Genomic DNA, 23,325 nt, shown 5'->3' with positions numbered 1-23,325 from the left:
GAGTGTTATAGAAGTATGGAAGTTTGACTAGCTGTCTTTAAAAAGGTAATATTTTTTGTCAGTGTGTCTGAGATTATATTATATCTGACTTTCTGTCCAGTAAGTGACTGCTTTCAGTTGGAGCCAAATTTCTGTGATTCAAGTTGTGCTGGTGAGAATTTTGCTTGTCATTTTTCTGTAATGCACATCAAATACATTCATAATAATTTTTTTCCTAATGTAGATCAGCATTGCATACATTAAAAAACAGGAATTTCCACAGTGATGATTTTTTTTTAGGTGTGTGATCATTTTTTTTTTTACATCCACAGGCCTCCCTACCCCTGATTTGTCCTTTCAGAGAGGGGTGAGGTATACTTACAGATATAGCACAACAATTACCACCACCCTTCATGGCTCCAATGCTGGCAGGAATGGACTGGCCTTGGACTGTGTGGTTGATATCGACGTGGTTTCCAAGTGTCACTTAATGATGCAGGTCAGCTTTTATTAAAACTGTTTGGAAAATACTACAAAAAGTCTACGATGATGTGGTTTCATGCGCACGTTTTTCCAACAGATTAGGAATCCACAGATAAAGCGTCTGTCCCCTCAGAAGGAACACTCTGTGCAGCGCTTAAAAAGTTTGAGGTAATACACATACAGATTTCAGTTTGGTGTGTTTTTATAATTGTAAGTGAATGAATGAATGGTTTACCCTTCATCTGCTCAGTTATTTTGCACATGTGCATGCGCTCTCTGTCTGCAGCGTTCACAGTGAAAGTCCAGATCATTTTGGAATGCTACAACTGTTTTTCCTATGAATGTGATACTCTGTTCAGACGCTCCACTTGTCTGTGTTGTCGGGTCTCGGGGGGCTCATCTGGTGTTTTTGTTTCCCAGGGAGTCACTGGAGAGAACGCGCCTCAAGTTCTCCCTCCAGGGGGGAAAGGTCACGGCCCTCTGTCTCCAGGAGGGGGAGCAGGTGTGGGCCCTCAACATTAAAAGGGCTCTACTGAGCATGCTCCAGACCTCCCACACAACCACCAAACAGAAATTAGAAAAGGAGGTGAGGGTTGATAAAGGCCATGGTCTGTGTAGTATATTTCCAATTTACACAGATTTATACATGTGAAGAGATTTTGCATAAATCTATACAGAAAAAACAGTTTAGAATAAAACAAGTGCAAGTCTGAAAAATACCACCTCTGCTCTTACTTCTAACAATTACTGTCATTAACATCATTATGCCATAATTTAGTGTATTATATAGGGTGATTATCTGACTTTCCTTTAATGCCGCTGTGTCAGACGGATCTGTACGGGACGTGCACCAGCAGGTATGAGAGGCGAGGACCTGTGTTACTGAAGACCAGGGATCTTAAACAGTGCCAAGAGTCCAGGCTGGCAAACTTCTGGCCTCATTCAGTACCTCTAACCGAAGATACAGTGAGTTCACCCTTGACTACCACCGAGGACACAGAGGTCTTGGACCTTTTCTGGAAATTTTGGGGGTTTTGATTACCAGACAGGTGTATACTTTCAACAATCAAAAATACACATGGTGGTTATTAGCTGATTCCAGTCTTTCTGACTATATTTAAATGTGACAAATTTTAGGACAAATAAATATTTGAGAGATTCAGTTTTTCTTCTACAGAGACATTTAGACTATAATTTTTGGAAACAGAAAAATAGGCACAAGGGTTTGGATTGCAGGAATTTGACCCACAGCCTGTTGTCTATTCTAAAATCCCAGCTATGAAACCTCATGATAGACTTTGGTTGTAGATTCCTTTTTTCTGTGTACCATTCAAGTTACAAAAAAGTGGAAGTTGAAAAAGGGTGATGACGCTTGCTGGTTGTCCCCTGAGACTTCTGTAGCACAGAATAAGAGGATATCCTCTTTACACCACTATTACAAATATAACACCAGTGATTTGATTCAACAGTTGCATTTGATTTGCACTTTTAAGATAGGAGGTTTGTTTCTTGTCTCTTTGCTAGTCAGTGCAGTCAGAACTACAGTGTGTTCAACGCCGTGGATCTGCAGTGATGGAGGAGGTCAACTGTACAGAAGCTGTTTCCATGGCAACATGGTCCAGGACGGCAGGGTCGGTGAAGACCCAAACAGTGTCTACTCTGCTTCTGCTCAGAGCTCAGCCAGGGACTCCTGCAGGAGCAGGTCAGGAACTATTTTGCCCTCTGCACTATGAAATCATGTTCATTTCTGTGTTTAACCAAACTGTATGAGAGACATGGATCCTGATGCCTGTTCCCTTCACTCCTCCTGCAGATTCTTTAAGTCATGGTGTGCTAGCCGACCTGCAGTTTGAGGAGGAGGGAGCTGCACGGCCGGGAAAATCCAGTGCATCAACACCACAGCAAGCCAGTCAGACTGTGAGGATGTTATGTAGCCTCACCTCAGAGCCACAACTGGTAGGCCTCAAATGCAACAGGTTCCAGTCACCTTCTAACTGTATTTATTTGGAAGGAATATTCATTATATGATTCAGTTTACCTGACTTTAGGTGCTGCTGTTCCGTCTGCAATTAATATATGAATCACTTTTAAGTAGGCCATAACCTGCCAGACCACTGTTAGCTTGTTTGTTTGTAAGTCAGGGTTTGACTTCCCCTGAGGCCTTGCTGTGTATGAGCCAATTATTTTAATGTCTTCCATACACAGGAGGTCAGTTAAACTCAATCTGGCAGCCTTCATCATAGTCTATTTACATGGGAGGTGTTTAAAAGGGGCCCTCAGAACCAGAGGCTGGCACACTCTGTGATATACTGTGTGGGGATCAGGTGATGAGATGTAAACGTATGTTTCTAGTTCTGCAGGAGGCCATTGGTCCAGGATGAGAAGAACTAGTTTTGAAAGACTGGAGAATAAATTTGTTCTGTACTTACAACATAGGTCCATACATGTGTGCGTTTTATCTGCTCCTAGGTATCACAAGAGTTCCTTCAGCTGGCTTTCCAACTGAGAGATCTGACTGTCTCTCAACTCAAGACACTCTGGCAAGAAGCGTCTTTCAAGTGTCGCAATGACTGGTCAGTATTTCCTTAGTGTTTTATCATGGAGTATTTTTTGGCTGGTCCTTCAGTGTATACAGTGGCTGTTTCAGTTGCACATTTACACACTCCGCATTATGGATATATGATATAACATCTTGCACTTAGCTACCAGTAAAGTGGATTAATGTTGAAAGGACTCTTGTTTATGGGTTATAATGAGAAAAATACACAAGCTCTGGCCAGGTCAACAAGTAAACAAAGGACAGTCTATGTGGGACTGCGGCCAACTGAATCACAAACTGCTCTAATAAGCACTAAGGGGGGACACTGTCCTGTGTCCCCTCCTTAGTGTTTAGCATCATCTACCACTGAATATAGCAAATACACTGTTATCGTAGAGGACATTCAGTTCAGTCTCTCATGTTGTGTGTTAAACATTTTGCAAAAATACATACCGCTCTCATGCCTGTAGAGTAAATATGAAGCTGTAGCCAGCAGCCCGTTAGTTTAGTATGAAGACTGAAAACAGCAAGACTAGCTCTGTGTGAAGGTCTCAAAACCCACATTGCACTTCTGAAACTCAGATGAGTTAAATGTTACAGCTTGTTTGTTTCATCCATAGTAAACCGAACTCATAACAGAACATATTGTGGTTTTTTTGGTTTTGTTTTTAGTCAGTCAGCCAGTCAGTGCTCCAGGAAGTCACTGTACCCACTCAAGCTTACATGTAAAACTACATGTCATTTTTACACCTTAGACCAAACATGGTAATTAGTGAGTTTTAGCTTTATGTGCTGGTAGGAGTTGGTACGAGTTTTTTTTTTTTTTTTTTAAACTTGGGACAGAAACAGCTTGTTTTCTTGTTTCCGGCTAAGCTAAGCCACATTTTGACATGACATTTTGAAAAAGCAAACGGACAGCAAATGTCTTTCCCAAGTAGAAGAATCTAACCGGCAGTTGGCTGTAGATTCATATTTGCTATGGAGAGACGTGAGTGGTTTCAATGTTCTCATTCAGCTCTGGGTAAGAAAAACACAATGAGCAAATTTGCCAAAATGTCAAACTGTTGCGTTAATGTTACGTGTTACGCTCGTATTTGATGAGTCAAAATGTCAGCTATGAGAATGATTTATACTGAAGACAGTATTCAGTGAATTCAAAATACAACGAACAGATTTACATTCACTTTTAACAACACTGTAACACCATGTTATACTGTATGACACAGATTATATCCATACAGCAGAGACTGATACTGATGTTGATTAACTGTTTGGACAGGCAGCCGCTGTTAGATGCATTACCAGCATGTGGGTCTGAAAACTGCATCATACTACTGCTTGACCTCATGAGGAACAAAGAGCTGGAGGAGGAGCAGACTCACTCTTTCCTCACCACCATAGCCCTCATCCCTCATCCATCCCCACAAATCATCGGCTCCATTAATGTAGGAACCTCTGACCTAAATCTCTCATCAAAGATATATCCTTTATTCACTCATGATATATACTAGTCCAACTGATGTCAACAGAGATCTCTTATAGAAATTTGTCAGATAAGTAGCTGCTGCATCAGTCCATCTGTGTGTGCTGAGTGTACTGCATTGTTCCTGTTTGTGTAGGCCTTACTGGAGGTCCCAGAGGTGGGGTCCAAGGCCTTGTTGGCTGGATCATCTTTGGTCTATCAGCTATGCCAGAGGTCCCAAACCTCCTGCAGTGAACTTCCTCATGTACAGACCCTCATGCAGACTCTAGAGGAAACTCTGACCGAAGGCTGCGAGGGAGAGGAACCCACTCGGGTGAGAGATGTAAAGTGCTGACACTGAATCTGGCAGAACGTTTTACAAAAAAGAAAAGAAGAAACTGACAGAAACATTGCTCAGCTTGCATTTATTATGTCATCTGGCAGGTTTTTTATGCACTGAAGTCAGTGGGGAACACTGGTCTGTCTGCTCCAGCCTTCACTCCTCTGCTAAATCGCTGTGTGCTCAGCCACTCAGCAGCACTTGAGCTGAGACTTGCTGCCATCCAAGCCTTTAGACGCTTTCCCTGCTCAGCCGATGTAAGTTAATACTGACACGACTATTTTAGTTAGAAGTGAAATAATAATTTGCAACATCACGCGCATCAGTAGCTAAATGACTCAAGCGTAAATGTCATATTGGTAAGTCTTCGTTTCATAAATGTTAAATGTGTAAATGACACGGTAATTGATTCATGATGAGTTGAGGTTGAGGTGAAGAGGTGAGCGGGAGTCTGACATCGGTGACTGACAGCAGTTTCCTCCCATCAGAGGTCTGTGCTGTTGCAGCTGTACCGCTCCTCCCAGGAGGATCCTGAGGTCAGAATCGCCGCATACCAGCAGCTCATGAGCTGCCCCGACCAGAACCTATTTGAAGCGGTGAAGACGACGCTGAGAAACGAGACCTCCAGCCAAGGTCTGATTTAAACCGCTGTGGTTTGTAGACAGGATGTCCATAACAGTCCAGCAGTGGCAACTAAAGGATACTGCATTGGGTAGACAAAATAATGTAAACACTTATTACATTATGATGATTATTATTAGGTTGCAAACTTAAAAAGGTAGCTCTATTTCTATTTTGAGGTATTACTACCTAATGTTATCCTTTTATTTAAATTGGTTGATAGAGTTTCTGGAGTTATTACTAGTGATTATGAATACAGATTGTCTTATAGTTTCACCTCTTTTAAGGGTAAGGAATGGCAAGGTGATTCTTTTTCTGACCTTTCTTGTCTTGTTCATTTTATAGTTCTGTTCACATCATAAACCTTTGCTCTTCTGTTTTGCTAGTGGGCTCATTTGTGTGGAGTCACCTGACAAACGTCCTGAGGAGCGAGGACCCCATGAAACAGGCCCTAATCGAGTCCCTGCCTGACGACATTATCAGCAGAGACTTTGAAGCAGAAGTTTTGAAATACTCCTCATATTCAGACCACACTGTTGCCTCGGGTAATGATAGGTTCACTGCCATGGCTTCAAACTAAGCAAAATAACAATTAGGTTTAATGTCTACATTTTCCAAATTTAAAAAAAAAATTGACACTAACATGCATATGCATACCAAATAAATGAATTCAAAGAAATCACTTGTAATACTAGTCATTACATGAACAGAGCATAATGATACAAATTTTATGTATGTTTCAGGTATGGGAATCACCAATCTGGAAACATCTATGATTTTCTCCCCTAAATCATTTCTTCCGAGATCTGCCACCGCAAACCTCACGGTGTATTTTCACGGCAGAGCCCACAACCTTGTGGAAGTGAGTTTCACATCCTTTCAGTTTTTATTAGCGAGAGTAGAGTCCTCTTGGAAATACGACAAAATTATGCTGAGTGCATGCATTGTGTTTCCCTACTCAGGTGGAGCTTCATGTTGAAAATGCTGAGCCACTCTTGAAGAACATTTTCGGTCACCAGACACACAACTCTGATGGAGAGTCCTCCGCTCACTCTCCAAAACATGAGACAAGAAGGGCGAGAAGAAAAACAGATGACAGCCATAGAGGAGAAAAAGAAAAGTGTTTATCCAGCACTAGCAGTTATCTGAACCAGGCCAGGGCCATGGTGAGGTCACTGTGATAGTTGTAAGACAGTCATCTACTGTGGGGCTGTTATCATATGGGAGTAGTTAGGACAGGAGGTTTAACGTGTGTTTGGTCATGTGGGATAAGACCAGACAAAGACCAGGTTGGGAAGTTTTTGTAGTGCAACTGTAACTATTTACATTACAGATTAGATTTTAGACCTTTGGTCAATACTGTAATCTCAACTAACTGTCAGTGCATTTGTAAAATACTGATCTAGTTCAAGTAAATGCCTAGATTAGGGCTGCAACTTTTCTTGGTTAAAATTAATCTACTGATTATTTTCTAAATTAATTGCTTCATTGACCTATAAAAGAATATTTTTTATCTGACCACAAACAATAGCAGCGAGTTCTCACATTTGAGAACCTGGAACCATCAAAAGTGTAGCGTTTTTGCATGAAAAATAACTTTTTTTCAGTAATGAAAACAGCTACAGTTTAATTTTCTACCAATCAACTTATTGAGTAATTGTTTCAGCTCTTACCTAGATAACCAGCATTTTAAGCAACAAAAGCACATATACAGTGCATGTACCATGTTCCACTAGTTACAAATTAATATATATAAATAAAAAATATGAAGAAAATCCAGGGTTTACATTACAAGGACAGCTTTTATTACCACTGTTCATGTAAAAATATATATAGCTTTGCAATGAGAGAAGGTCATTTTTGTCATAATCATTCTGCATCCTTTGCCTTTTCCAGATGTTTGGGAGAAGGAAAATGGAGGAGAACAGGCCCAGGTGCTGGGTGGGCGTGAAGGTGTTTGGAAATGAGCTCAGCGTGTTTACATGTGATGATTTACACAACCAATTCAACCAGCTGTCACTGAGCATGGCAGGACTGGCTGTCAAACTGCTCAAGGTACAGAGGTGTTAGCTGTCTCTAAACTTTCTATCTGTCTCTTATTTTCATACACACTCTTATTTTCATATTCACTTTCTCGTCCTTCCTCTTTGTCCTCCAGGGTCAGGAGGTTCAGCTGAACCACAGGGCTGTGCTGATGACAGAAGAGCTGCTGTTACCGTCGCTGTCTGGTTTGCCCGTCAAGCTGGGCGTCAACATGACCTCCCTCATTTCACTGCGTCTGAAAGGCAACGTCAACTACAGGGATATTTCTCACTTCTCCCTAATCGGATACGTCAAACCCAAGTACATCCTCATTACTACATGTAACAGGCTACAACATTTGGTTACCAACCGTGTATAACTGGTCTCTGTGTTCTCAGCGCCTATGTGGGGTTGTCAGCCAGGATGGGGGTTGATGGTGCCCTTGGTCAGGCTGCAGTGGACTGGGTCTCTGAACTGAGGAGCTCCGCCAGTCTGGACGGCAGTGTCCAGCTGCAGGAGGGGCGAGATGTCAGGGTCACACTTAACACCCCTGAGGACGTCATGGACATCATCTCTCTCAGGTAAGTGTGGGAATTTAAATCAATTAAATCCTCTGTAGTGGTCAACATGTATGCTTAGAAATTACTTTAGAGCTGGGGTGGATTTACTGGAACAAAAAAACCTAGACAAAACATAGTGGCTGCTAGATTAGTGTTTACCATTTTGCAGCTTTTAGATGTGTTTTGAATAATGGTATCACAGAGATTGTGAGTAATTTTTTGTGTTCATCAGCTCCAGAGTGTTTCAGCTCAGTGGAGACCACAGAGAGGAGATCAAGGGGCCAAAGAGTCGAATCCAGAAGACCACCTGCACACCAAAGACTTGTAAGTCCTCACACACTGGTGATAACTTCATTCATTCATTCATTTTCCACTGCTTAATCCTACTGGTGATAACTTCTGTATGATAAAGAGAAATGTTTAAGAATTGCCCCTTTAACATTAACTTAATATTTTACAGCACACTATACAACATGTCATAACTGTCAGGCCAATAACTGACCTTTTAAAGCCACAGTGTGTCTGTATTTGTCTGTTGCATTTAATATTTAATCGCTAATGTTATATTTTTTAGGCTCATATCTTATATTGTATCTGTCTGAATAGCTGTGATTCCTTTGTTTAGCCATGATTATATTATTGCCCGTGCCTTATCTTTCCAAATGTGGATTGAACCACTTCACACTTCGCTGAAAATTTGTTTTGCTGCATTGTTATCATTTGCTGCTATTTTCTGGCAGTATTTCCGGCTCATATGCTGGCCACAGTGTAACTGTTACCTGTTATTATTATTACAGAAATAGATATAATCTTAACCAAACAGTCATTTCTTCTTCTTTGCAGGGTCCAAGATGGTTGGCTGGCAGCTGTGCTCCAATGCATCGTATCCGTTACCTGCCTCAGGAATTTCCCTACCTCCCGCTGGACCCATCCACCTTTCCCTCAGACTCCTGAAGCTGGACAGAGGACTCCATTACTACCTGCTGGAAGCTGCATACTCACTGCTTCCTCAGGTGCAAAGAAATATTAAGATCTACCAAGAATTTCCAAAGATTTTCTTTGAGATGATTTGTCTCGGAGGCATCTGTGTATTTCATATGTGAGGTCTCCATGACCATAACATGGTCTAAAAGCTCTTCAAAAACACTGTGTCAGATCACTTGATCTACTCTCACAATGGCTAACACTCAAAGCTGTCACACCTTGTGTTTCAGAGAGGCACCTGGCTTCCCAGGGAGGCCTCCATCCACCTGCTCCTGGCCACTCCTCAGTCCTCCATCCCCAGGGACATGTCTCTGGACCTGGCCTTCAGCCCTCACAGACTGCTGCTGAGGATCACCCATCCTCTGAAAACCATCCACTTACAAGGTTTGTCCCATGGGAAAACAAAAATACCAACTTCTTTAAGAGCTTAATGCTGAAAATGTGTTGTTATCTCAGGGCAACTTGAGCAAAAGAGGAATATAAAGTCAGGAAAGCTGGAGCTGATGATTGATGGTGTTCATTATTATATTATGGTGAGTACTGTACTGCAACATAATTTACTGAGATTTCTGTCAGGTGGATTTACTTTTAAAATCATCATTTATAAAAGATGTTATTTATATTGTCCTCTACAGGGTTTGGTTGACACTCAGACCCTCCCGTCAGAGCAGAGGACACGCTACCACCTTGAAGCCAAGATGTCCAGTGATGGACATCCCATGATCCTCTCTGCTAATGTTACTCAAAAACTGGGCAGAAAGACCAGCTTCTCTGCTACAGTGAAGAATCTGTTCAGAGAAACTGCATCACTGTCAGGTGTCTACGAATATTTTAAATATTTTTAAATTATCTCTGAAACCTGTTGTTTCATACTCAGTATTTAAATTTAGCTTGTAATTTTGCCACATTTAGTTTTTAGCATGCCCTTTGCTGACATGTTATGTGGCAGTGGACAAGTGGATAAGTGATACCTGTCTTCAGTGTCCCTGGAGCGCAGGCGTGACAGCAGCAGCAGGCAGTACTCTGTGGATGCGGAGCTCCTGTTACCTGGTGTGGTCGGCAGCAGGATGCTGGGACTGATGGAGCAGAAGGGCTCACTGTGGAGCTCCGCGCTCAGGCTCAAGTATGGTCTGGGAGGTGAGTGACTGAGAAACACCTAGTGCACTGTTCTGATGATACACTCCTGAACTCTAACACTGGATGCAACAGAGCAGTCACAACACAAACAAACTGCTACTCTGTTCATCCAGACAGTTTTAGTGTCATTTGCTAAGGACGCCCCCTATTTAGGGAGAGACATTGCTGTCTCTCCCCAAATAGGGGTGCCCGTGGTGCAGCTACATTGTGGAGCATCCCATCCACACTAATTCACACTCTGAGGTTTACCTTATTTATTCGGTTGAAGGTTTGGTGCCTGGCATGGACGATCTTCTGCAGTTTAGAAAAATCTCATCTTCCAGGAGAATACGTAGCTCACAAATATTTCATCATCATCAGATTGTCTTGACCCTCCTACAGGTGATGCCCGGCACCTGCGTCAGGAGTGCTACACGTCTCAGAGACTGAGGAGTGAGAGGGACTCAAACTTGACCTACATCATGAGAGCAGATCATGAATTCTATTGCTCCAGCACTGCTCCGATCAACCACAAGGTAACTACCCTCAAGCGGTTAATATAAATCTTAACGTGAGTCTTATTGGATTCAGTTATTTGGTTCTATCTTCCATGAATCTTACGCTGCTGATTTCCAGAGGGTGAAACTGGTAACTGAGCAGCAACAGAGATTCTTACTACGCTTGTAAGCTTTGTGCTTTGTTTGTACTCTATACCCTTCTCAGATTCACCTCCGGCATGAGGAAAGCCCCACCCACGTTAAATCAGCCCTTGACATGAGCTATGGCAAACACTGGGACGAGATTAACAACAAACGCACTCTCATCTTGAGCCAGTCCTTCAAAAACCAGACTACACAAAATCACACCAGCTACACACTGGAGGTAAAATAGAAACATACCTTGATCAATGATCCTCTGTTGTCTCTGGCTCAAATGACTCCTGTTATCCTACTAAATTGAAGGTTTTTATTCTAAAGCAACGCACACATACACAGACACTGATCACTTACTGCAATATAATCTTCGTATTTACATTTTTTCCAAGGATAAAAAGCAGGTTTTCCTTGTCCAAATTAAAATGAAATATCCCCTCTCACATTGTTCCAGTTCAGTCTCCAGGTACCTGAGAAAAATTTAAACTACAGGACCCAGCTTCTGCATTCTCACCTGAGACAGCTTGGGTCTGAGAGCAGCACTCACTTAAAAATCAACTACAACAACCTGATGCCGCTGGTGGCAGGTTTACACTGGAAAATCTCCCCCAAAGACAGTCTGCAGAAGAAATGGGAAGGTAAGAACATTTAAAATTCATTAAATTCCTTAAATCATCATATGTTATTTATGTTTTAATGTCCAACAGATTTTGTTTACATAACATCAAATGAAGAGTCTAAACCTGCAGTGAGACACTGATCAGTATCATGTCTTTCTTATTATCATTCAGGCACATTTAACATGGACACGCCGTGGCTGTACATCTACACCGCCCACAAGCTGAGCCACCTCCAGCGCCACACGCTCCAGCTCACGTCGGAGCTCACAGCCAGCAAGTGGCTGACCATCCGTAACCTCATCCTGGAGGGTTTCTACAGAGACAGGGGCAGGGAGAGGGAGGCCCGCCTGGAGCTCTACACACCAGCTGTCACCTACCTCCAAGTAAGCGAAGGAGAAGCTGCTTCATCTGAACCTTCAAAGTATCAATTTTTAGTTTTTGATTCTGGGAAATTCCAGATAATTCCGGGATTTGAGGTAGAAAAGTATGTACACTGCTCACTGAAGTATCAGATGTTTAAATTCCAATGTAAGGTTAAATTATTATCAAGTACCACAAATTGTCATGGTTGTACCTAAGCACATGCCTATCATGCAACCAACCCTTCCTCCATCCCTCCCCAGGCAGGAGGGTGGGGTGTGGTGGGGAAGCGAAGTGTGAAGGCCTCCTGCTCATTGAGCTCATTGTGGACTCCTCCCCTGAGAGGAGATGTCTCCCTGGAGGCCTCTAAATTCAGCCACACCCTGCAGATGGCCTCCACCTATGGCAAGCAAAACATCAGCCTCGCTGCTGCCCTGAACACTGTAGACAAGGTGGGTGGAGACACAAATGGGTGTGTTCAGCTGTATTTATTTATTTATTTTTGTCATTGGTCAAATTTCTGATGTTCTGACCATCTATGACTTTTTGCTGACTTGTTTAAGAATTTGAAAAAGAGGCAAGCGACACTGAAGATGACCTTCTCAAGGCCGAAGAGTCCGTCCACAGAGCTGGAGTTTGAGGGGGCGGTGGAGGAGCTGAGGAAGGACAAGAAGATTTATCAGAAAACAGCCATGCTCCAGCTCAGGTCTGTGCCTCAACCTGGTTTACTTGTAATGAATCTGTCGGTGTGCTGTGAGTTGTTGGATGGTTGATTATTTTATGTCAAGAAAAAACAATGGCAGTGAGAACATTGCTGACTTTGAAAACAAACCCTCTCGCACAGACAGCCCTTCCAGACCTTTCCTCAGAGTCTCCTCCTCAGGGAAACTTTCACTGTTGACCTCGTCAAAGGCCTCTACATCCTGGAGTCTAAAGCTGGTTTCCATGGCAACAGAGAGGTCATCCACACCCTCACTCTGGGCTACCAACCACCAAGCCCTTTTGTAAGTTGAGCACAGGTTGATTTATTAACTCAGCACATAAAGCTTAAAAAGAAACTGGGGGCAGTGATTTGTTGCTGTGTTCAGTGATTATCACATGTCTCTCTTTACATTCAGGTTTGTTCTGCACTCGTCCATCCTTTCAGTTCTGATACTGTTCCTTCTGACTCAGAAATCTGTGTGACTGTAACCAGCAACCAGGTAAACTGCTGGCCTTCATATCTCCCAACACTGACCCAAAAGAGACAAGGACACTTTAAAATGAAAGCAGCAGCAACATAAAAACTATTTTTAATTTAACATCTCAATAACTACATTAATGGATATTTGGTGCATGTCTTTGTCAGACCCAGAATAATGTACAAGGGAGGTTACGGGTCGGCAGCAAGGAGAGGCTGGCTTTCTTTGGACATGTTCAGTTGAGTCCTTTGCATCCAAGTCATCAAGTGATAAAAGTCAGAGCCAACTTTACCCATCAGCTCCAGGTAAACCATCCTCTCAACTCAGGAAAACAGTGCCTCATTTTTAACACAGCACCACCTGGTTAAGTATTCCACACCTCTGTTGGGGGCAGATTTGTATAATGTATGGTGACTGCGGTCAACAGTGTAACAAGTGATATAAGTTCGCCTCCAACTGTGAACAGTATAGTTTACAGTATAAGAGGCCAAACTTTTGACCAGTTTAACTGTTATTGCTGTCACAGCTGCAGCTCCCCTCCTCTGCTGTAATGGAGGGAGATGTACGTTGGAACCTCAAAAACAACACTGACTTTGATTATCAGGCCAGAGGGGAACTGAGAATAGAGCGACAGGAGTGCAAAGTGAGTAAAGCTAACTCTACTTTTAAATTATTGCATGTTTAATCAGTAGTGTTTCTTATAGTGTTTTTTTTTAGCTCTCTGTGCAGCTCAATGGAACATCAGACAGACTGGGACTGTATTCGTCTTTCAGTCATCCCTTCAAATCAAGGATTCCCAAAACCCTAGAGGTGGGCTGCTTTTGTATTTCACTCAGTGGTCACAACACAGAGAAGTTCTAAGGAAAAGTGCTGTAATTTTAGGGGTCTGGTTTTTTTAGCTTCTGAGGTGTCTTATCATTTTGCTGTTATTCATCTTAAGGTAGAGGCGACTGTAGACATTTCTGCTGTGGCTGGTAAAGGAAGCAGCTCAGTACATGTGAGGGCTGATGGGAAGGACAGGGTGAAGCTGGATGCCCAGATGGCCCACTCCCTCCAGAGGGAGCACAGAGCTGTGGGTCTGAGGATGAACTTATCCCAAAGCTTGCTGCCAATGGCCACTGACCTGCATGTGAACATGACTGCCAACATGTCCTCAGACAGGTGAGTGTATCCACCTGTAGTTTAACACATTAGCTGCAAGGTCTGTGTTTATAATCTAATAAACAATGCTGACTGACTGATGGTCAATGCTGATATCATGGACTCTTGATCTCACATGCCTGTTTTCTGCTGGTCTCTTGCTCTCCCAGTGTGTCTTTACATGGCTCTTATACACAGGGGAATGAGCTTCTGCTAGCCCATGTTAAAGGATCTCTAAGAAACACCCAGGGTTTCCAGCTGGCTGTGTCAGGGGACCTGAGGCACTCCATGGCCAACCTTGCTATTCTTCCCCCAGCCCTGGGGTTGGATGGGGCATTGGGACAGTCTGACACCCTCATTGAAGGTAGAAATTCAAATGAAAATGCTAATTATGATCATTTAAAATAGCAGTTCAACATTTTGGGACATACTCATTAAAATCAATTCTGAGAGTTAGGTGATACCACCGTCGTATCTGTCTGTCTGGAGCACCCCACGCTCCAGACAGACATAAAAATCCGGACAGAATAAAAATAAAAAACAATCCCCTACCAGCATGATTAATGTCATTTGGTTAGTTTAGACAGTATACAGTCTAGAGTATACAGTTTTCTAATCTTTATAAACTTGCTACTAATTCCAAGCTATTTGTGTGTGTTTCTGTGTGTGTTGCAGGCCAACTGAGAGTTAGAGTAAAGGAGACCTTGTATAGTGTAGAGCTGACACATCAGGAGGACCCTGGAGAAGCTTTGGATAGTGAAGACGAAGAAGGTGTGATGGGAAAAAAATCCCACGGGTCCCGGGATTGGCTGTGTGTTTGGGCGGGGGAGGAGAATCTGTTTGTGAATGTGAGCCGCCAAATTGGGAATCAAGGAAGGGGTGAGGTCTACACCCAGCTCTCTCACTCTTTCCACCTGCTTAATGCCACAGGTAATTATTACATTAACATAACATTGTTCTATTTTAGTCATTCTTACCCCTTCCTGTCTCTCAGTCTCTTTGTCCTCCGGATACAGGTGTACCTACCAACATTAATGCCCAGGTGAAGTGGGCCCAGCATGATAGTCAGCTGTCATTTCTAGCAGAGGCTCAGACTGGACCTGAACATCTGAAGGCTGAATTTAATGGTGGCAAGACAGACCATCTTATGCCACGATGGGAATACTTCTTGGGACTGCAGCATCAAGTCAAAGCCCTGCTGAAAAGAGGCTTGGCAAGCTCCATACAAGCCAAAGCACACTACCAGGTAAAGCACTGTCATGACAATATGCTTTTCTATCCCTGGAAACTTTCTGTTTTATTATGAATCTTAATTTCCTTTATGGATTCTCATGTTTATTTGCCTTTCTAAAGCTTTATGTTTATCTTTTACCTCTGTTAGCTTGAAACAGAGGGGCTAGATACAGGTTTGGTGTTCCACATGGAAGATGAAAAAATGGCTCAGATCGTTTTCAGTGTTGGATCAAAAAACAGCACAGCTATGTTGATTGTGTCTCTATGGCAACAAGTGAAACTGCTCCAGGGACTCATCCCCACCTCTTTACAGGTAATGTTTAAGTGTTTAGTACAGTGAGATATCAGTGAATGAAAGGGACCTACATCACTGGCGGGAAGATCTGTAAAGTGTGTTTGTAAAGCAGTTTGTAAAGAAATATGCTTATTTGCTTTTTTGCACATTACATCTTGTTAATTGAATCCTTATGAAACTAAGTGAAAAAGAAACTTTATAGATGCTTGTAGACAGATTTTTTTTACCTTTGGACAGAGCCATGCTAGCTGTTTCAAATCTTTATGCTAAGCCAAACTAACCGGCTGCTGGGTGTAGATTCATATTTTATTTATTAGACATAAGAGTGAGATAGATCTTTTAATCTAACTCTCAGTAACAAAGAGAATTAATGTATTTCCCAAAATATCAAGATGTTCCTTTAAACGAGACAACACACTTTCTCTGCATGTCCAATAGCACACCATGATTAGTAGTATTAAATTAACCACTAACGATAAAACAGAAATACTGCTTCAACTATATGTGTGGTTTTAGAATGAGGGCTAAGATTAGCATATTGGTGTACCACAATATTTTATGTGGCTGGTTTAAAGTTCAGTAATTCCTCAGAAATTCTTCCATCTCCTCCTTCGGTTTCTCCTTTGAAAAACAAACTCTGCCAACAGGGGGTTTTGTTTTCACAGATGAACTGCACAGGGGACGCCACTGCAGACCGACTCTCAGCCCAGTGCTACGGAAATGTGGCAGGTCGCCCTGTGGAGGTACGAGCCTTTCGCTCATATAGACCACACAACAGGCTGTGCTATGGTCTGTCGCTCGCTCACTTTAGCCTCAGTGCTCAAGCTAAAGGCTGTTACAGTTCCAATGGTCAGAGGGAGCTCAGAGTTAACCTCACTCACTCTTCTGTGCTACTGCTGACGTCTTTGAGTGTACCCACCAAATCTGGTCTCAGGCTCCTGGTCCGGCCAGGGCCTCAGAGGTGGGCCCTGGGGATCGGATTGATGGTTGGAACTTGGAGAACAGACCTCAGTGTGGGACTGAGATTAGAGAGGCCTGGGCTGTATGGCTGTCATGGGCTGCTTGAGTACGGGACCCGCAGTGTTACACACAAAGCTGAGGTGACAGGGCGGATGAGGTTGGAAAGCTGGTGTCACATCTGGGCAGATTTCAGTGCAGCATGGGATTCGGTCCGCTCCAGTCTGTTGGTGTCTGCCCGGTGTAAAGGGGTGGGGAGACTGGTGTGGGTGCAGGTAAGAAATATTGAGGGGGGCTTACCACATAAAACCTCTTTAACTGTACATGGACAAGCAGAGAAGGATGGACTCAAAGGATCTCTGGGTTTAGAGAACCAGCAGGACTCCCTCCAATGCCTCTTGTCTGTACTGCTAAAGGAGCAAAGGGCTGAAGTCAGCTGGACGCTCCAGCACGACTGGGCCTCTCTAGCCTTTGTCATCCCAAACAGAGTGGACCTCCAGGGGTCAGGTCAGCTCCATGATACCTCCCTCTCTGGAAGTGCTCGATTCTCTTTCAACACCCACTTTGCTCAAATGGACGTGACTGCTGCCTGGGAGCCCACCACCTCCTTCAGGGTCATACTTCAGCAAAACGTGGCCTCTACTGGTTTACCAAAGGGGCTCACTGTTAGCATGACAACCACGACTAGGCAAGCCCAGTTTGAGGTGGAAAGTGACGTGTGCTCAATGCTTCTTCTGGCAAATCAACACACAGGAGGAAAAGACAGGAAGACCAGCTGGAATGTTTTGGTCCAGCAGCGATGTGTCTTACTCAAGGTTAGAGAGGAAACAAGAAAACATGTCAGGAAACTTGTTTCCCAGCGGAAGGAAAGAAAAAGAAACATCTTCACCTTGGAGATGACTCTTATCTTTCCATCATAGTACACATTTTGTTGATAACACTGAAAGAAAGCAGCAGTAACAAGACCATGGTTGAAATGAATGCTAGCCTGCAAACGGTTTTTAGTGATGGCAGTCTCAGTCTGTCTGTTGCTGTGTCCACTACTTTGGTCCTTCGGACTGATGTGTGTCAACAGCTATTTGATGGATCACCATGAAAGGTTATACAGACATTCATGATCCTCACTGGATAAATTGTAATAACTTTGTATTTTCCCTTAACGTTTGCTCTGTGACTCTGTAAAACAATCCAGATTCATTCTGGATTTAAATTTGTTCGCCAAACGTATCTCCACAGTCTCTCAGAACAGAAGGCCTACAGTATCCTCCCCTGTGGTAAAATTATGTAAAATGTAGTGGAGTAGAGGCTGACAGTCCTTTCAGTCATGGTCTTAAAAAGCTGTACACGTGTCTGCTTTTATATTCATAAGAATAAGATCAGTTTTGACAGCAAAGCTTTATATAGTGAGTTTTTCAATCTAGTTTGTTTTGAAGGAGTGAAGAATAATCCCGGTTCTCATCTTTCTTTTTTTTTCTGTCTATAGACTCTCCTGCCCCCACAGACCTCAGTCAGCATCTCCATCAGCCATTCTGGCTGCTCTGCAGAGCTCAGCGCTGTTGTCCAGGCTGAGGAGGAACAGAAAGGCAGTCTCATTCTGCACCTAACTTGTCTCCCTAGTCTTGGTCTGAAAGCATCTGTCCAGCACTCGATAGAGGCAATACAGACACTGGGATTTCCCTCCCATGTGGCATTAATTCTGAATGCCTCGGCCACACATCTGCCTGGCGTGGAGGTTGGCCTGGAGCTGGGACGCTGTTATTTCAGGGGTAAATTGGGGAAGACCAAAGAAACAGAGGGGGACCGTTCTTTTTACGCTGTCAATGTGACCAACTACTGTCCTTCTTTACGGGTAAGAAAACCAACAATACTTCTTATTATTATGGAAACCTGAAAAAACGGATATGTTTAAGGTGTAAATATTGCTGTTACTTCTAACTGTGACTATCTAATGTCACTCCTTTCATCACAGTTTGAAGCAGTGAGACTTCCTACATGATTCACCCCTGTCCATATGAACACAGCCTTCTTTGAAATACAGTTTCCAGCCTGTTAAAAGTTCAAGCTACAGCTCATTTATCACTAGCAGCAGGGCAAAACAATACCATAGATCACACAGCTGCTGCACTAAATCTTTAGCTCCCTCATTTGACTTTGTACCACTAAAGTGTCACAAAGCTGAATCCGTCTCCCAGCAGCTGGGGGCATAACAGCATGTAGAGTTTTTATCTGCTTTTATGAAGATAACTGTAGTATTGATAGAACTATTCATGTACATGTATAGTGGATGACAGCTCAAACACCATGTAAATAAGGTAGGTATATGTTCATGTAAATAAGTCGTTATTACAAGGAAGGAATGTATTTGTACAGCTATGTATTTGTACATCTACCTTCCATAGGGAACAGTCCTCCCAGCATCCTTGGCTCTTCAGGGTCTGCTGTCAGTCTCCCCCTGCCAGCAGACGGTGACGTCCTCTCTGAGGGCGGACAACCGAGACCTCACCCTGGAGCTGGCACAGTCCTGCAGGCCCCGGCATCTCTCTGGGACTCTCACTCACTCCTTCCCTGGGCTGAGGAGTCGAGGTCTGCCACAGATAATCTCCATAGAGGCTACTGCTCCTGGAGGCCCTGAGCAGAGTGGGGCTCTGTTCATCAAAGCTGGGACATGTCACATTAGAGCCGTTAGAGTCATAGAGGCCGCAGGAAGGGCACAGTGGCTCTGGGCTCTGGAGTCGAAGTGTCCGATGTTAGAGGTAGGGCTATGTTGATATTTACTGAAGCTTGGGCACAGAAGAAAGTTCATTTGAAAGATAAAACAGTTACTCAGTCTATTAACCCATCACTCAATCAGAACAGGTTTCTGCTAGATCATTAATTCAGATTTGAACAACATCAAACACTTCTAAAATCTAAGCACCCCTCATCCTACAGGTAGATTCATTTTTAACTGTGAAAGTCAAAAAACATTTTGATTATGGGATAAAGCACTCAGGGTTTATGATAAATTTTATTTGTTATCACTGTCAGTCAAAATGACAACAATCTTCTTATCCACTTCAGGCCCATTTCAACGGGTCAGTGCAGCAGGACCCTGAGGGTATCTGGACGGCCTCTGTGGACACTGATCTGGAGGGCAAAAGGGGTTTCCTTAGGATTCATGGAAGGGTCTGGCCAGAGCTGAGGATAGAGTGTGAGTTCATTCACAACCTCCCAGGTTTCAGGGGTTTACCCGAACGCAGCAGACTGAGAGTAACCGGCAGCGCTGGAAAACACAGATATGACTCAGAGGCCCTCATTCAGATGGACGAGTGTGCTGTTAGTGCCAGCGGGGCCGTGATGTCACAGTCAGGCCTGCAGGGGTCAGTGGTGTATCTCAACAACTGTACACTGATTCAGGTACAGATACCACTGAGTTCATTTCTTAATGATCCACACTGAATACTAATTACCTATCAAATTTAAAATAATTTCACTATGTCACTTCCTGTCTGTGTTTATAGGTGTGGGGTGCTCCGGACAGGATGCTGGTTTCTGGGTTGTTGGTTGTCTCTCCAGCTCTTGCTGAATCTCAGGTCTCCATGGTGATAGATGATGCAGAGTTGCAGGCTTCACTGGCTCTTAAGAAAACAAAGGTGTGGAACTGCAAAAACAAATTTGTGATATCACATTTGTTACATTTAAAAATGTAATTGAATTGATTTTAGAACACAGTCAATTTCAAAATGATTGATTGACAATACATTGTTTTGGATTATTTGCTGTTGTTGTTGTTGCAGGATAAAAATGAAGCATCACTTCATCTAAACCACTCTGTACCTGTGTTAAAGAAGCTGGGTCTCCCTGCAAATGCTGCAATAACACTTAACTCTGGGAGTCACAGCAATGGCTCGTACTTTTACATATTCAACAGCAGTGCAGGAAATCAAAAAGTAAGAGCAGTGATTAGCATATTCAAACAGTTTTTCAAGGAATGTTTGGTAAAATGCTCTTTCAAACCACACAAGCCAAAAAAATCAGACAGAAGCAAAAAGAAGACATCTATTTCCATTTGTGTGCTGTTGTGGTTCTTTAGTGGAAACCAGATAGCAGCGGGTTCTCAAATGTGCATGTTTTGATCATGATTTCTATGTAACAGCTACTGTGGTTGATATTATGAATGTCTTACAGCTAACTCAAGAGATGACAGTGTCCAAGCTGCCTGTAACAGTAAGAGTGAAGAGTAATTTCAGACACACAGTGAACTATCTGAAGAAACTGGGAGTCCCCGGAAACAACAGCATTCAGGTAAAAAAAACCTCAAGTAGATTCAACTAGTCAGTTATGAAAGACCGACAGTCGATGGATGGAAAACAGCTCAGTTAATGAAGGTATACAGTCAGTCTCTCAGATCATTAATATATCAGTGGCTGTGTGTGCAGGTAGAGCTTGGATTTTCTGGGGGGAAGGCCTTGACCTTACAAACCCAGTTTGGAGGTCAGCAGGCAGGACTGAGACTGAAGATGAAATCCTTCCCCATGATCAAAGAGATAAGTGGCAGCATGTGGCACAGCTGGTCATGGCTACAGCACAGAGGACTACCACTCAGTACAGAGGTAACTGAACGAAGGTTTAAAACGCCCAGCATAACCATTTTATTTCTCAAAACCATATCTATTTATATTTATTAGGGTACAAAAAACTTTCGTGTGATTTTTGTTTCTCCAAGGGTCTATGTTCCATCCAGGGAGTCTTTCCTCAGCTTCAGTCCAGGGCTCAGCTCACTGTGGACGGATACAAGCTGCTCGCCTCTGGCTTTAATGTCAGTGTGGCTGATGGACGTCTGGCCCTGCAGCTCTACTACTCTCCACTAGCTTCTAACCAAACAGGGACACAATTCAGTCTGGACACTGCACTGACTGCTCACTTCAAAGGTGAAATTGTATTAACAGCTGAATTTAATATGTGTGACCTTTAACCCACTTTTAATATTGTTCCCCGAAGGTTGGGATGTTTAAATATATAAATATATAAATATTAGAATATAATTTTCCTTCTTCGTATGGAAGAAATTAAAAAAAAAAACTAGCATTTTAATGCAGCACACAACTCACACAGCTATGCCTAATATTTGTTTCTGTTTCATCACAAGGATGTGCCTTGAATCTGACCTTACAAATACAGTATAAAAGACCAACCAGCAGATGTCACCGTTTAACTTTTTAAATTACCAAATGCAGACAGCTCTTAGCTTTCTCCTGCAAAAAAATAAAACGCTTTCAACTATTGTTCTTCTCATGGTGGTGATGAGGGGCTATTAATCTTATCTGCAGGTCCTCTTCGGAGTGCATCAGTAGATGTTCACTGTCGAGACTGGAGGGTCCGATTGGTGGGGGACGTAGGAGGCTGGAGGGCACATGGAGGGTCCAAGGAGGCCAGAGTTACACTTAAACACACTGTACAGGGACAAACTAGTCCTGTTTTACAGGTGGGGATAGCATGCACTGAAAATTCCAACAAGTTTGTTCTTTGCTAACCACCGCTCTGACTATTGCTACAGCTCGAAGCCTGGGGAAGACTCACCGAGTCACAGCTGAGGTGCTCCATGGCTGTGAACCCCGAACTCAGCTCATCACTTGCACTCATCATCCAGGGACACCATCTGTCTCATAGGTACACACACACCAGTCACACAGGCTCATTGTTTACAACCAGACTCTAAAACTTATACTAATAGAAAATACCAAGCCATATCTCCTGTCAGTCAAACACATGCACACACACACACACACACACACATACTTTAAGTGATAGATGTTCTTTTGTCCAGCAAGGACCTGATGGTGAAGGTTGTCCAGAATATCCCCAAGATCTTGGTCTACCTGCCTTCTCAGCTCAATTTCCGCTCTCAGGTGGGTTCTTATCTTCAGAGGCACTCCTTTTAAATCATGTTTGAATGAGAAAGAAACAACATGCTCTTCAAAGTAAAGTCTGTTAACACTGTTGTGATCCCTTCCTGGAATTACACTTGTTTTACACTTCTTATTTGTTTTCTTTTTCATATTTATTTGTAAGTCACTATTTCTTTTCCCTGTCTCCAGTTGAACCAGTCTCAGTCCAGCGTGTCAGGCTTGTTGGAGGTGTTGTCAGGCAGGAGGAGGATGTGGGCTCTGGGGGAACTGGCAGCCATCGAAAGCGGATACAGACAGGCTCTGGAGCTCAAACACTCGTACCCACAGGTATTTCTTTGGTTTCATGTTGCTCTGTAATTCTGGTGTTAAGGATGAGCATGCACATAATGTGTGCTATTGTCAACAAACAAACAAACAAAAAACATAAGAGACTGACTCTCACAAATACCATATCCATAGTTACAGTATGTTTTCTCTCATTTTTGACCAAACTTTAATAGACATTTTAGTCTTTCCACACCCTGAACATCAAGATGAACCCACATTGTAAATGTTTCAGTGATTGGTTTTTGTTCTCTAGTTGAGGCCACTCCCCAGGACTGTAGCAGTGAGGACAGTGTATGAATCCAGGAACTGGACCTACCAAGTTCAACATGGAGCTGTGTGGGACAATCGGGAGCTCAGCTTGTCTGGTCTGTACTCTGCTCCTCCAGCACTGGAGATGGGGAACCAGACCCTGAAGGGTAACCAACTCTGCAGAGCTACACAACTATAATTGGAACAGTGTTTGCTGATTTCCATCACATCTTCTGATTGTTACAGGGCTAAAAAAAAAAAAAGCATGAAGCTACTGATGATCGAACAGCTCTTGATTGCGAAATACTGCTAACCA

At 43.0% G+C, this 23,325-nt stretch overlaps 1 protein-coding gene across 1 annotated transcript in view; it reads left to right on the top strand.

Annotated features, from left to right (window-relative positions):
• Nucleotides 1–2,034: 2,034 nt before the first annotated feature.
• The window catches only part of LOC121193056, a 29,392-nt gene continuing 8,101 nt past the window's right edge, over nucleotides 2,035–23,325 (top strand). Inside the window, exons 1-49 of the mRNA XM_041055175.1 lie at nucleotides 2,035–2,164; nucleotides 2,276–2,379; nucleotides 2,932–3,035; nucleotides 4,281–4,446; nucleotides 4,621–4,797; nucleotides 4,908–5,060; nucleotides 5,292–5,436; nucleotides 5,811–5,969; nucleotides 6,168–6,286; nucleotides 6,387–6,590; nucleotides 7,321–7,479; nucleotides 7,583–7,767; nucleotides 7,845–8,027; nucleotides 8,239–8,330; nucleotides 8,850–9,019; nucleotides 9,221–9,374; nucleotides 9,447–9,523; nucleotides 9,626–9,806; nucleotides 9,972–10,127; nucleotides 10,509–10,642; nucleotides 10,830–10,988; nucleotides 11,214–11,397; nucleotides 11,551–11,762; nucleotides 12,003–12,191; nucleotides 12,303–12,445; nucleotides 12,584–12,743; nucleotides 12,858–12,941; nucleotides 13,088–13,225; nucleotides 13,447–13,563; nucleotides 13,638–13,730; nucleotides 13,861–14,081; nucleotides 14,231–14,424; nucleotides 14,736–14,990; nucleotides 15,077–15,306; nucleotides 15,442–15,606; nucleotides 16,254–16,331; nucleotides 18,029–18,394; nucleotides 18,945–19,298; nucleotides 19,606–19,941; nucleotides 20,046–20,177; nucleotides 20,322–20,474; nucleotides 20,713–20,829; nucleotides 20,964–21,137; nucleotides 21,251–21,455; nucleotides 21,855–22,009; nucleotides 22,082–22,194; nucleotides 22,352–22,433; nucleotides 22,623–22,760; nucleotides 23,014–23,176. Coding sequence (XP_040911109.1) covers nucleotides 2,035–2,164; nucleotides 2,276–2,379; nucleotides 2,932–3,035; nucleotides 4,281–4,446; nucleotides 4,621–4,797; nucleotides 4,908–5,060; nucleotides 5,292–5,436; nucleotides 5,811–5,969; nucleotides 6,168–6,286; nucleotides 6,387–6,590; nucleotides 7,321–7,479; nucleotides 7,583–7,767; nucleotides 7,845–8,027; nucleotides 8,239–8,330; nucleotides 8,850–9,019; nucleotides 9,221–9,374; nucleotides 9,447–9,523; nucleotides 9,626–9,806; nucleotides 9,972–10,127; nucleotides 10,509–10,642; nucleotides 10,830–10,988; nucleotides 11,214–11,397; nucleotides 11,551–11,762; nucleotides 12,003–12,191; nucleotides 12,303–12,445; nucleotides 12,584–12,743; nucleotides 12,858–12,941; nucleotides 13,088–13,225; nucleotides 13,447–13,563; nucleotides 13,638–13,730; nucleotides 13,861–14,081; nucleotides 14,231–14,424; nucleotides 14,736–14,990; nucleotides 15,077–15,306; nucleotides 15,442–15,606; nucleotides 16,254–16,331; nucleotides 18,029–18,394; nucleotides 18,945–19,298; nucleotides 19,606–19,941; nucleotides 20,046–20,177; nucleotides 20,322–20,474; nucleotides 20,713–20,829; nucleotides 20,964–21,137; nucleotides 21,251–21,455; nucleotides 21,855–22,009; nucleotides 22,082–22,194; nucleotides 22,352–22,433; nucleotides 22,623–22,760; nucleotides 23,014–23,176 — 8,062 coding nt within the window. The remainder of the gene's footprint in view (nucleotides 2,165–2,275; nucleotides 2,380–2,931; nucleotides 3,036–4,280; nucleotides 4,447–4,620; nucleotides 4,798–4,907; nucleotides 5,061–5,291; nucleotides 5,437–5,810; nucleotides 5,970–6,167; nucleotides 6,287–6,386; nucleotides 6,591–7,320; nucleotides 7,480–7,582; nucleotides 7,768–7,844; nucleotides 8,028–8,238; nucleotides 8,331–8,849; nucleotides 9,020–9,220; nucleotides 9,375–9,446; nucleotides 9,524–9,625; nucleotides 9,807–9,971; nucleotides 10,128–10,508; nucleotides 10,643–10,829; nucleotides 10,989–11,213; nucleotides 11,398–11,550; nucleotides 11,763–12,002; nucleotides 12,192–12,302; nucleotides 12,446–12,583; nucleotides 12,744–12,857; nucleotides 12,942–13,087; nucleotides 13,226–13,446; nucleotides 13,564–13,637; nucleotides 13,731–13,860; nucleotides 14,082–14,230; nucleotides 14,425–14,735; nucleotides 14,991–15,076; nucleotides 15,307–15,441; nucleotides 15,607–16,253; nucleotides 16,332–18,028; nucleotides 18,395–18,944; nucleotides 19,299–19,605; nucleotides 19,942–20,045; nucleotides 20,178–20,321; nucleotides 20,475–20,712; nucleotides 20,830–20,963; nucleotides 21,138–21,250; nucleotides 21,456–21,854; nucleotides 22,010–22,081; nucleotides 22,195–22,351; nucleotides 22,434–22,622; nucleotides 22,761–23,013; nucleotides 23,177–23,325) is intronic.

The sequence above is a fragment of the Toxotes jaculatrix genome, chromosome 14 (genome assembly GCF_017976425.1).
Source record: "Toxotes jaculatrix isolate fToxJac2 chromosome 14, fToxJac2.pri, whole genome shotgun sequence".
NCBI lineage: Eukaryota > Metazoa > Chordata > Actinopteri > Toxotidae > Toxotes > Toxotes jaculatrix.
The sequence above is the reverse complement of the archived record's forward strand: the minus strand, read 5'-3'. Positions and strand labels throughout refer to the sequence as shown.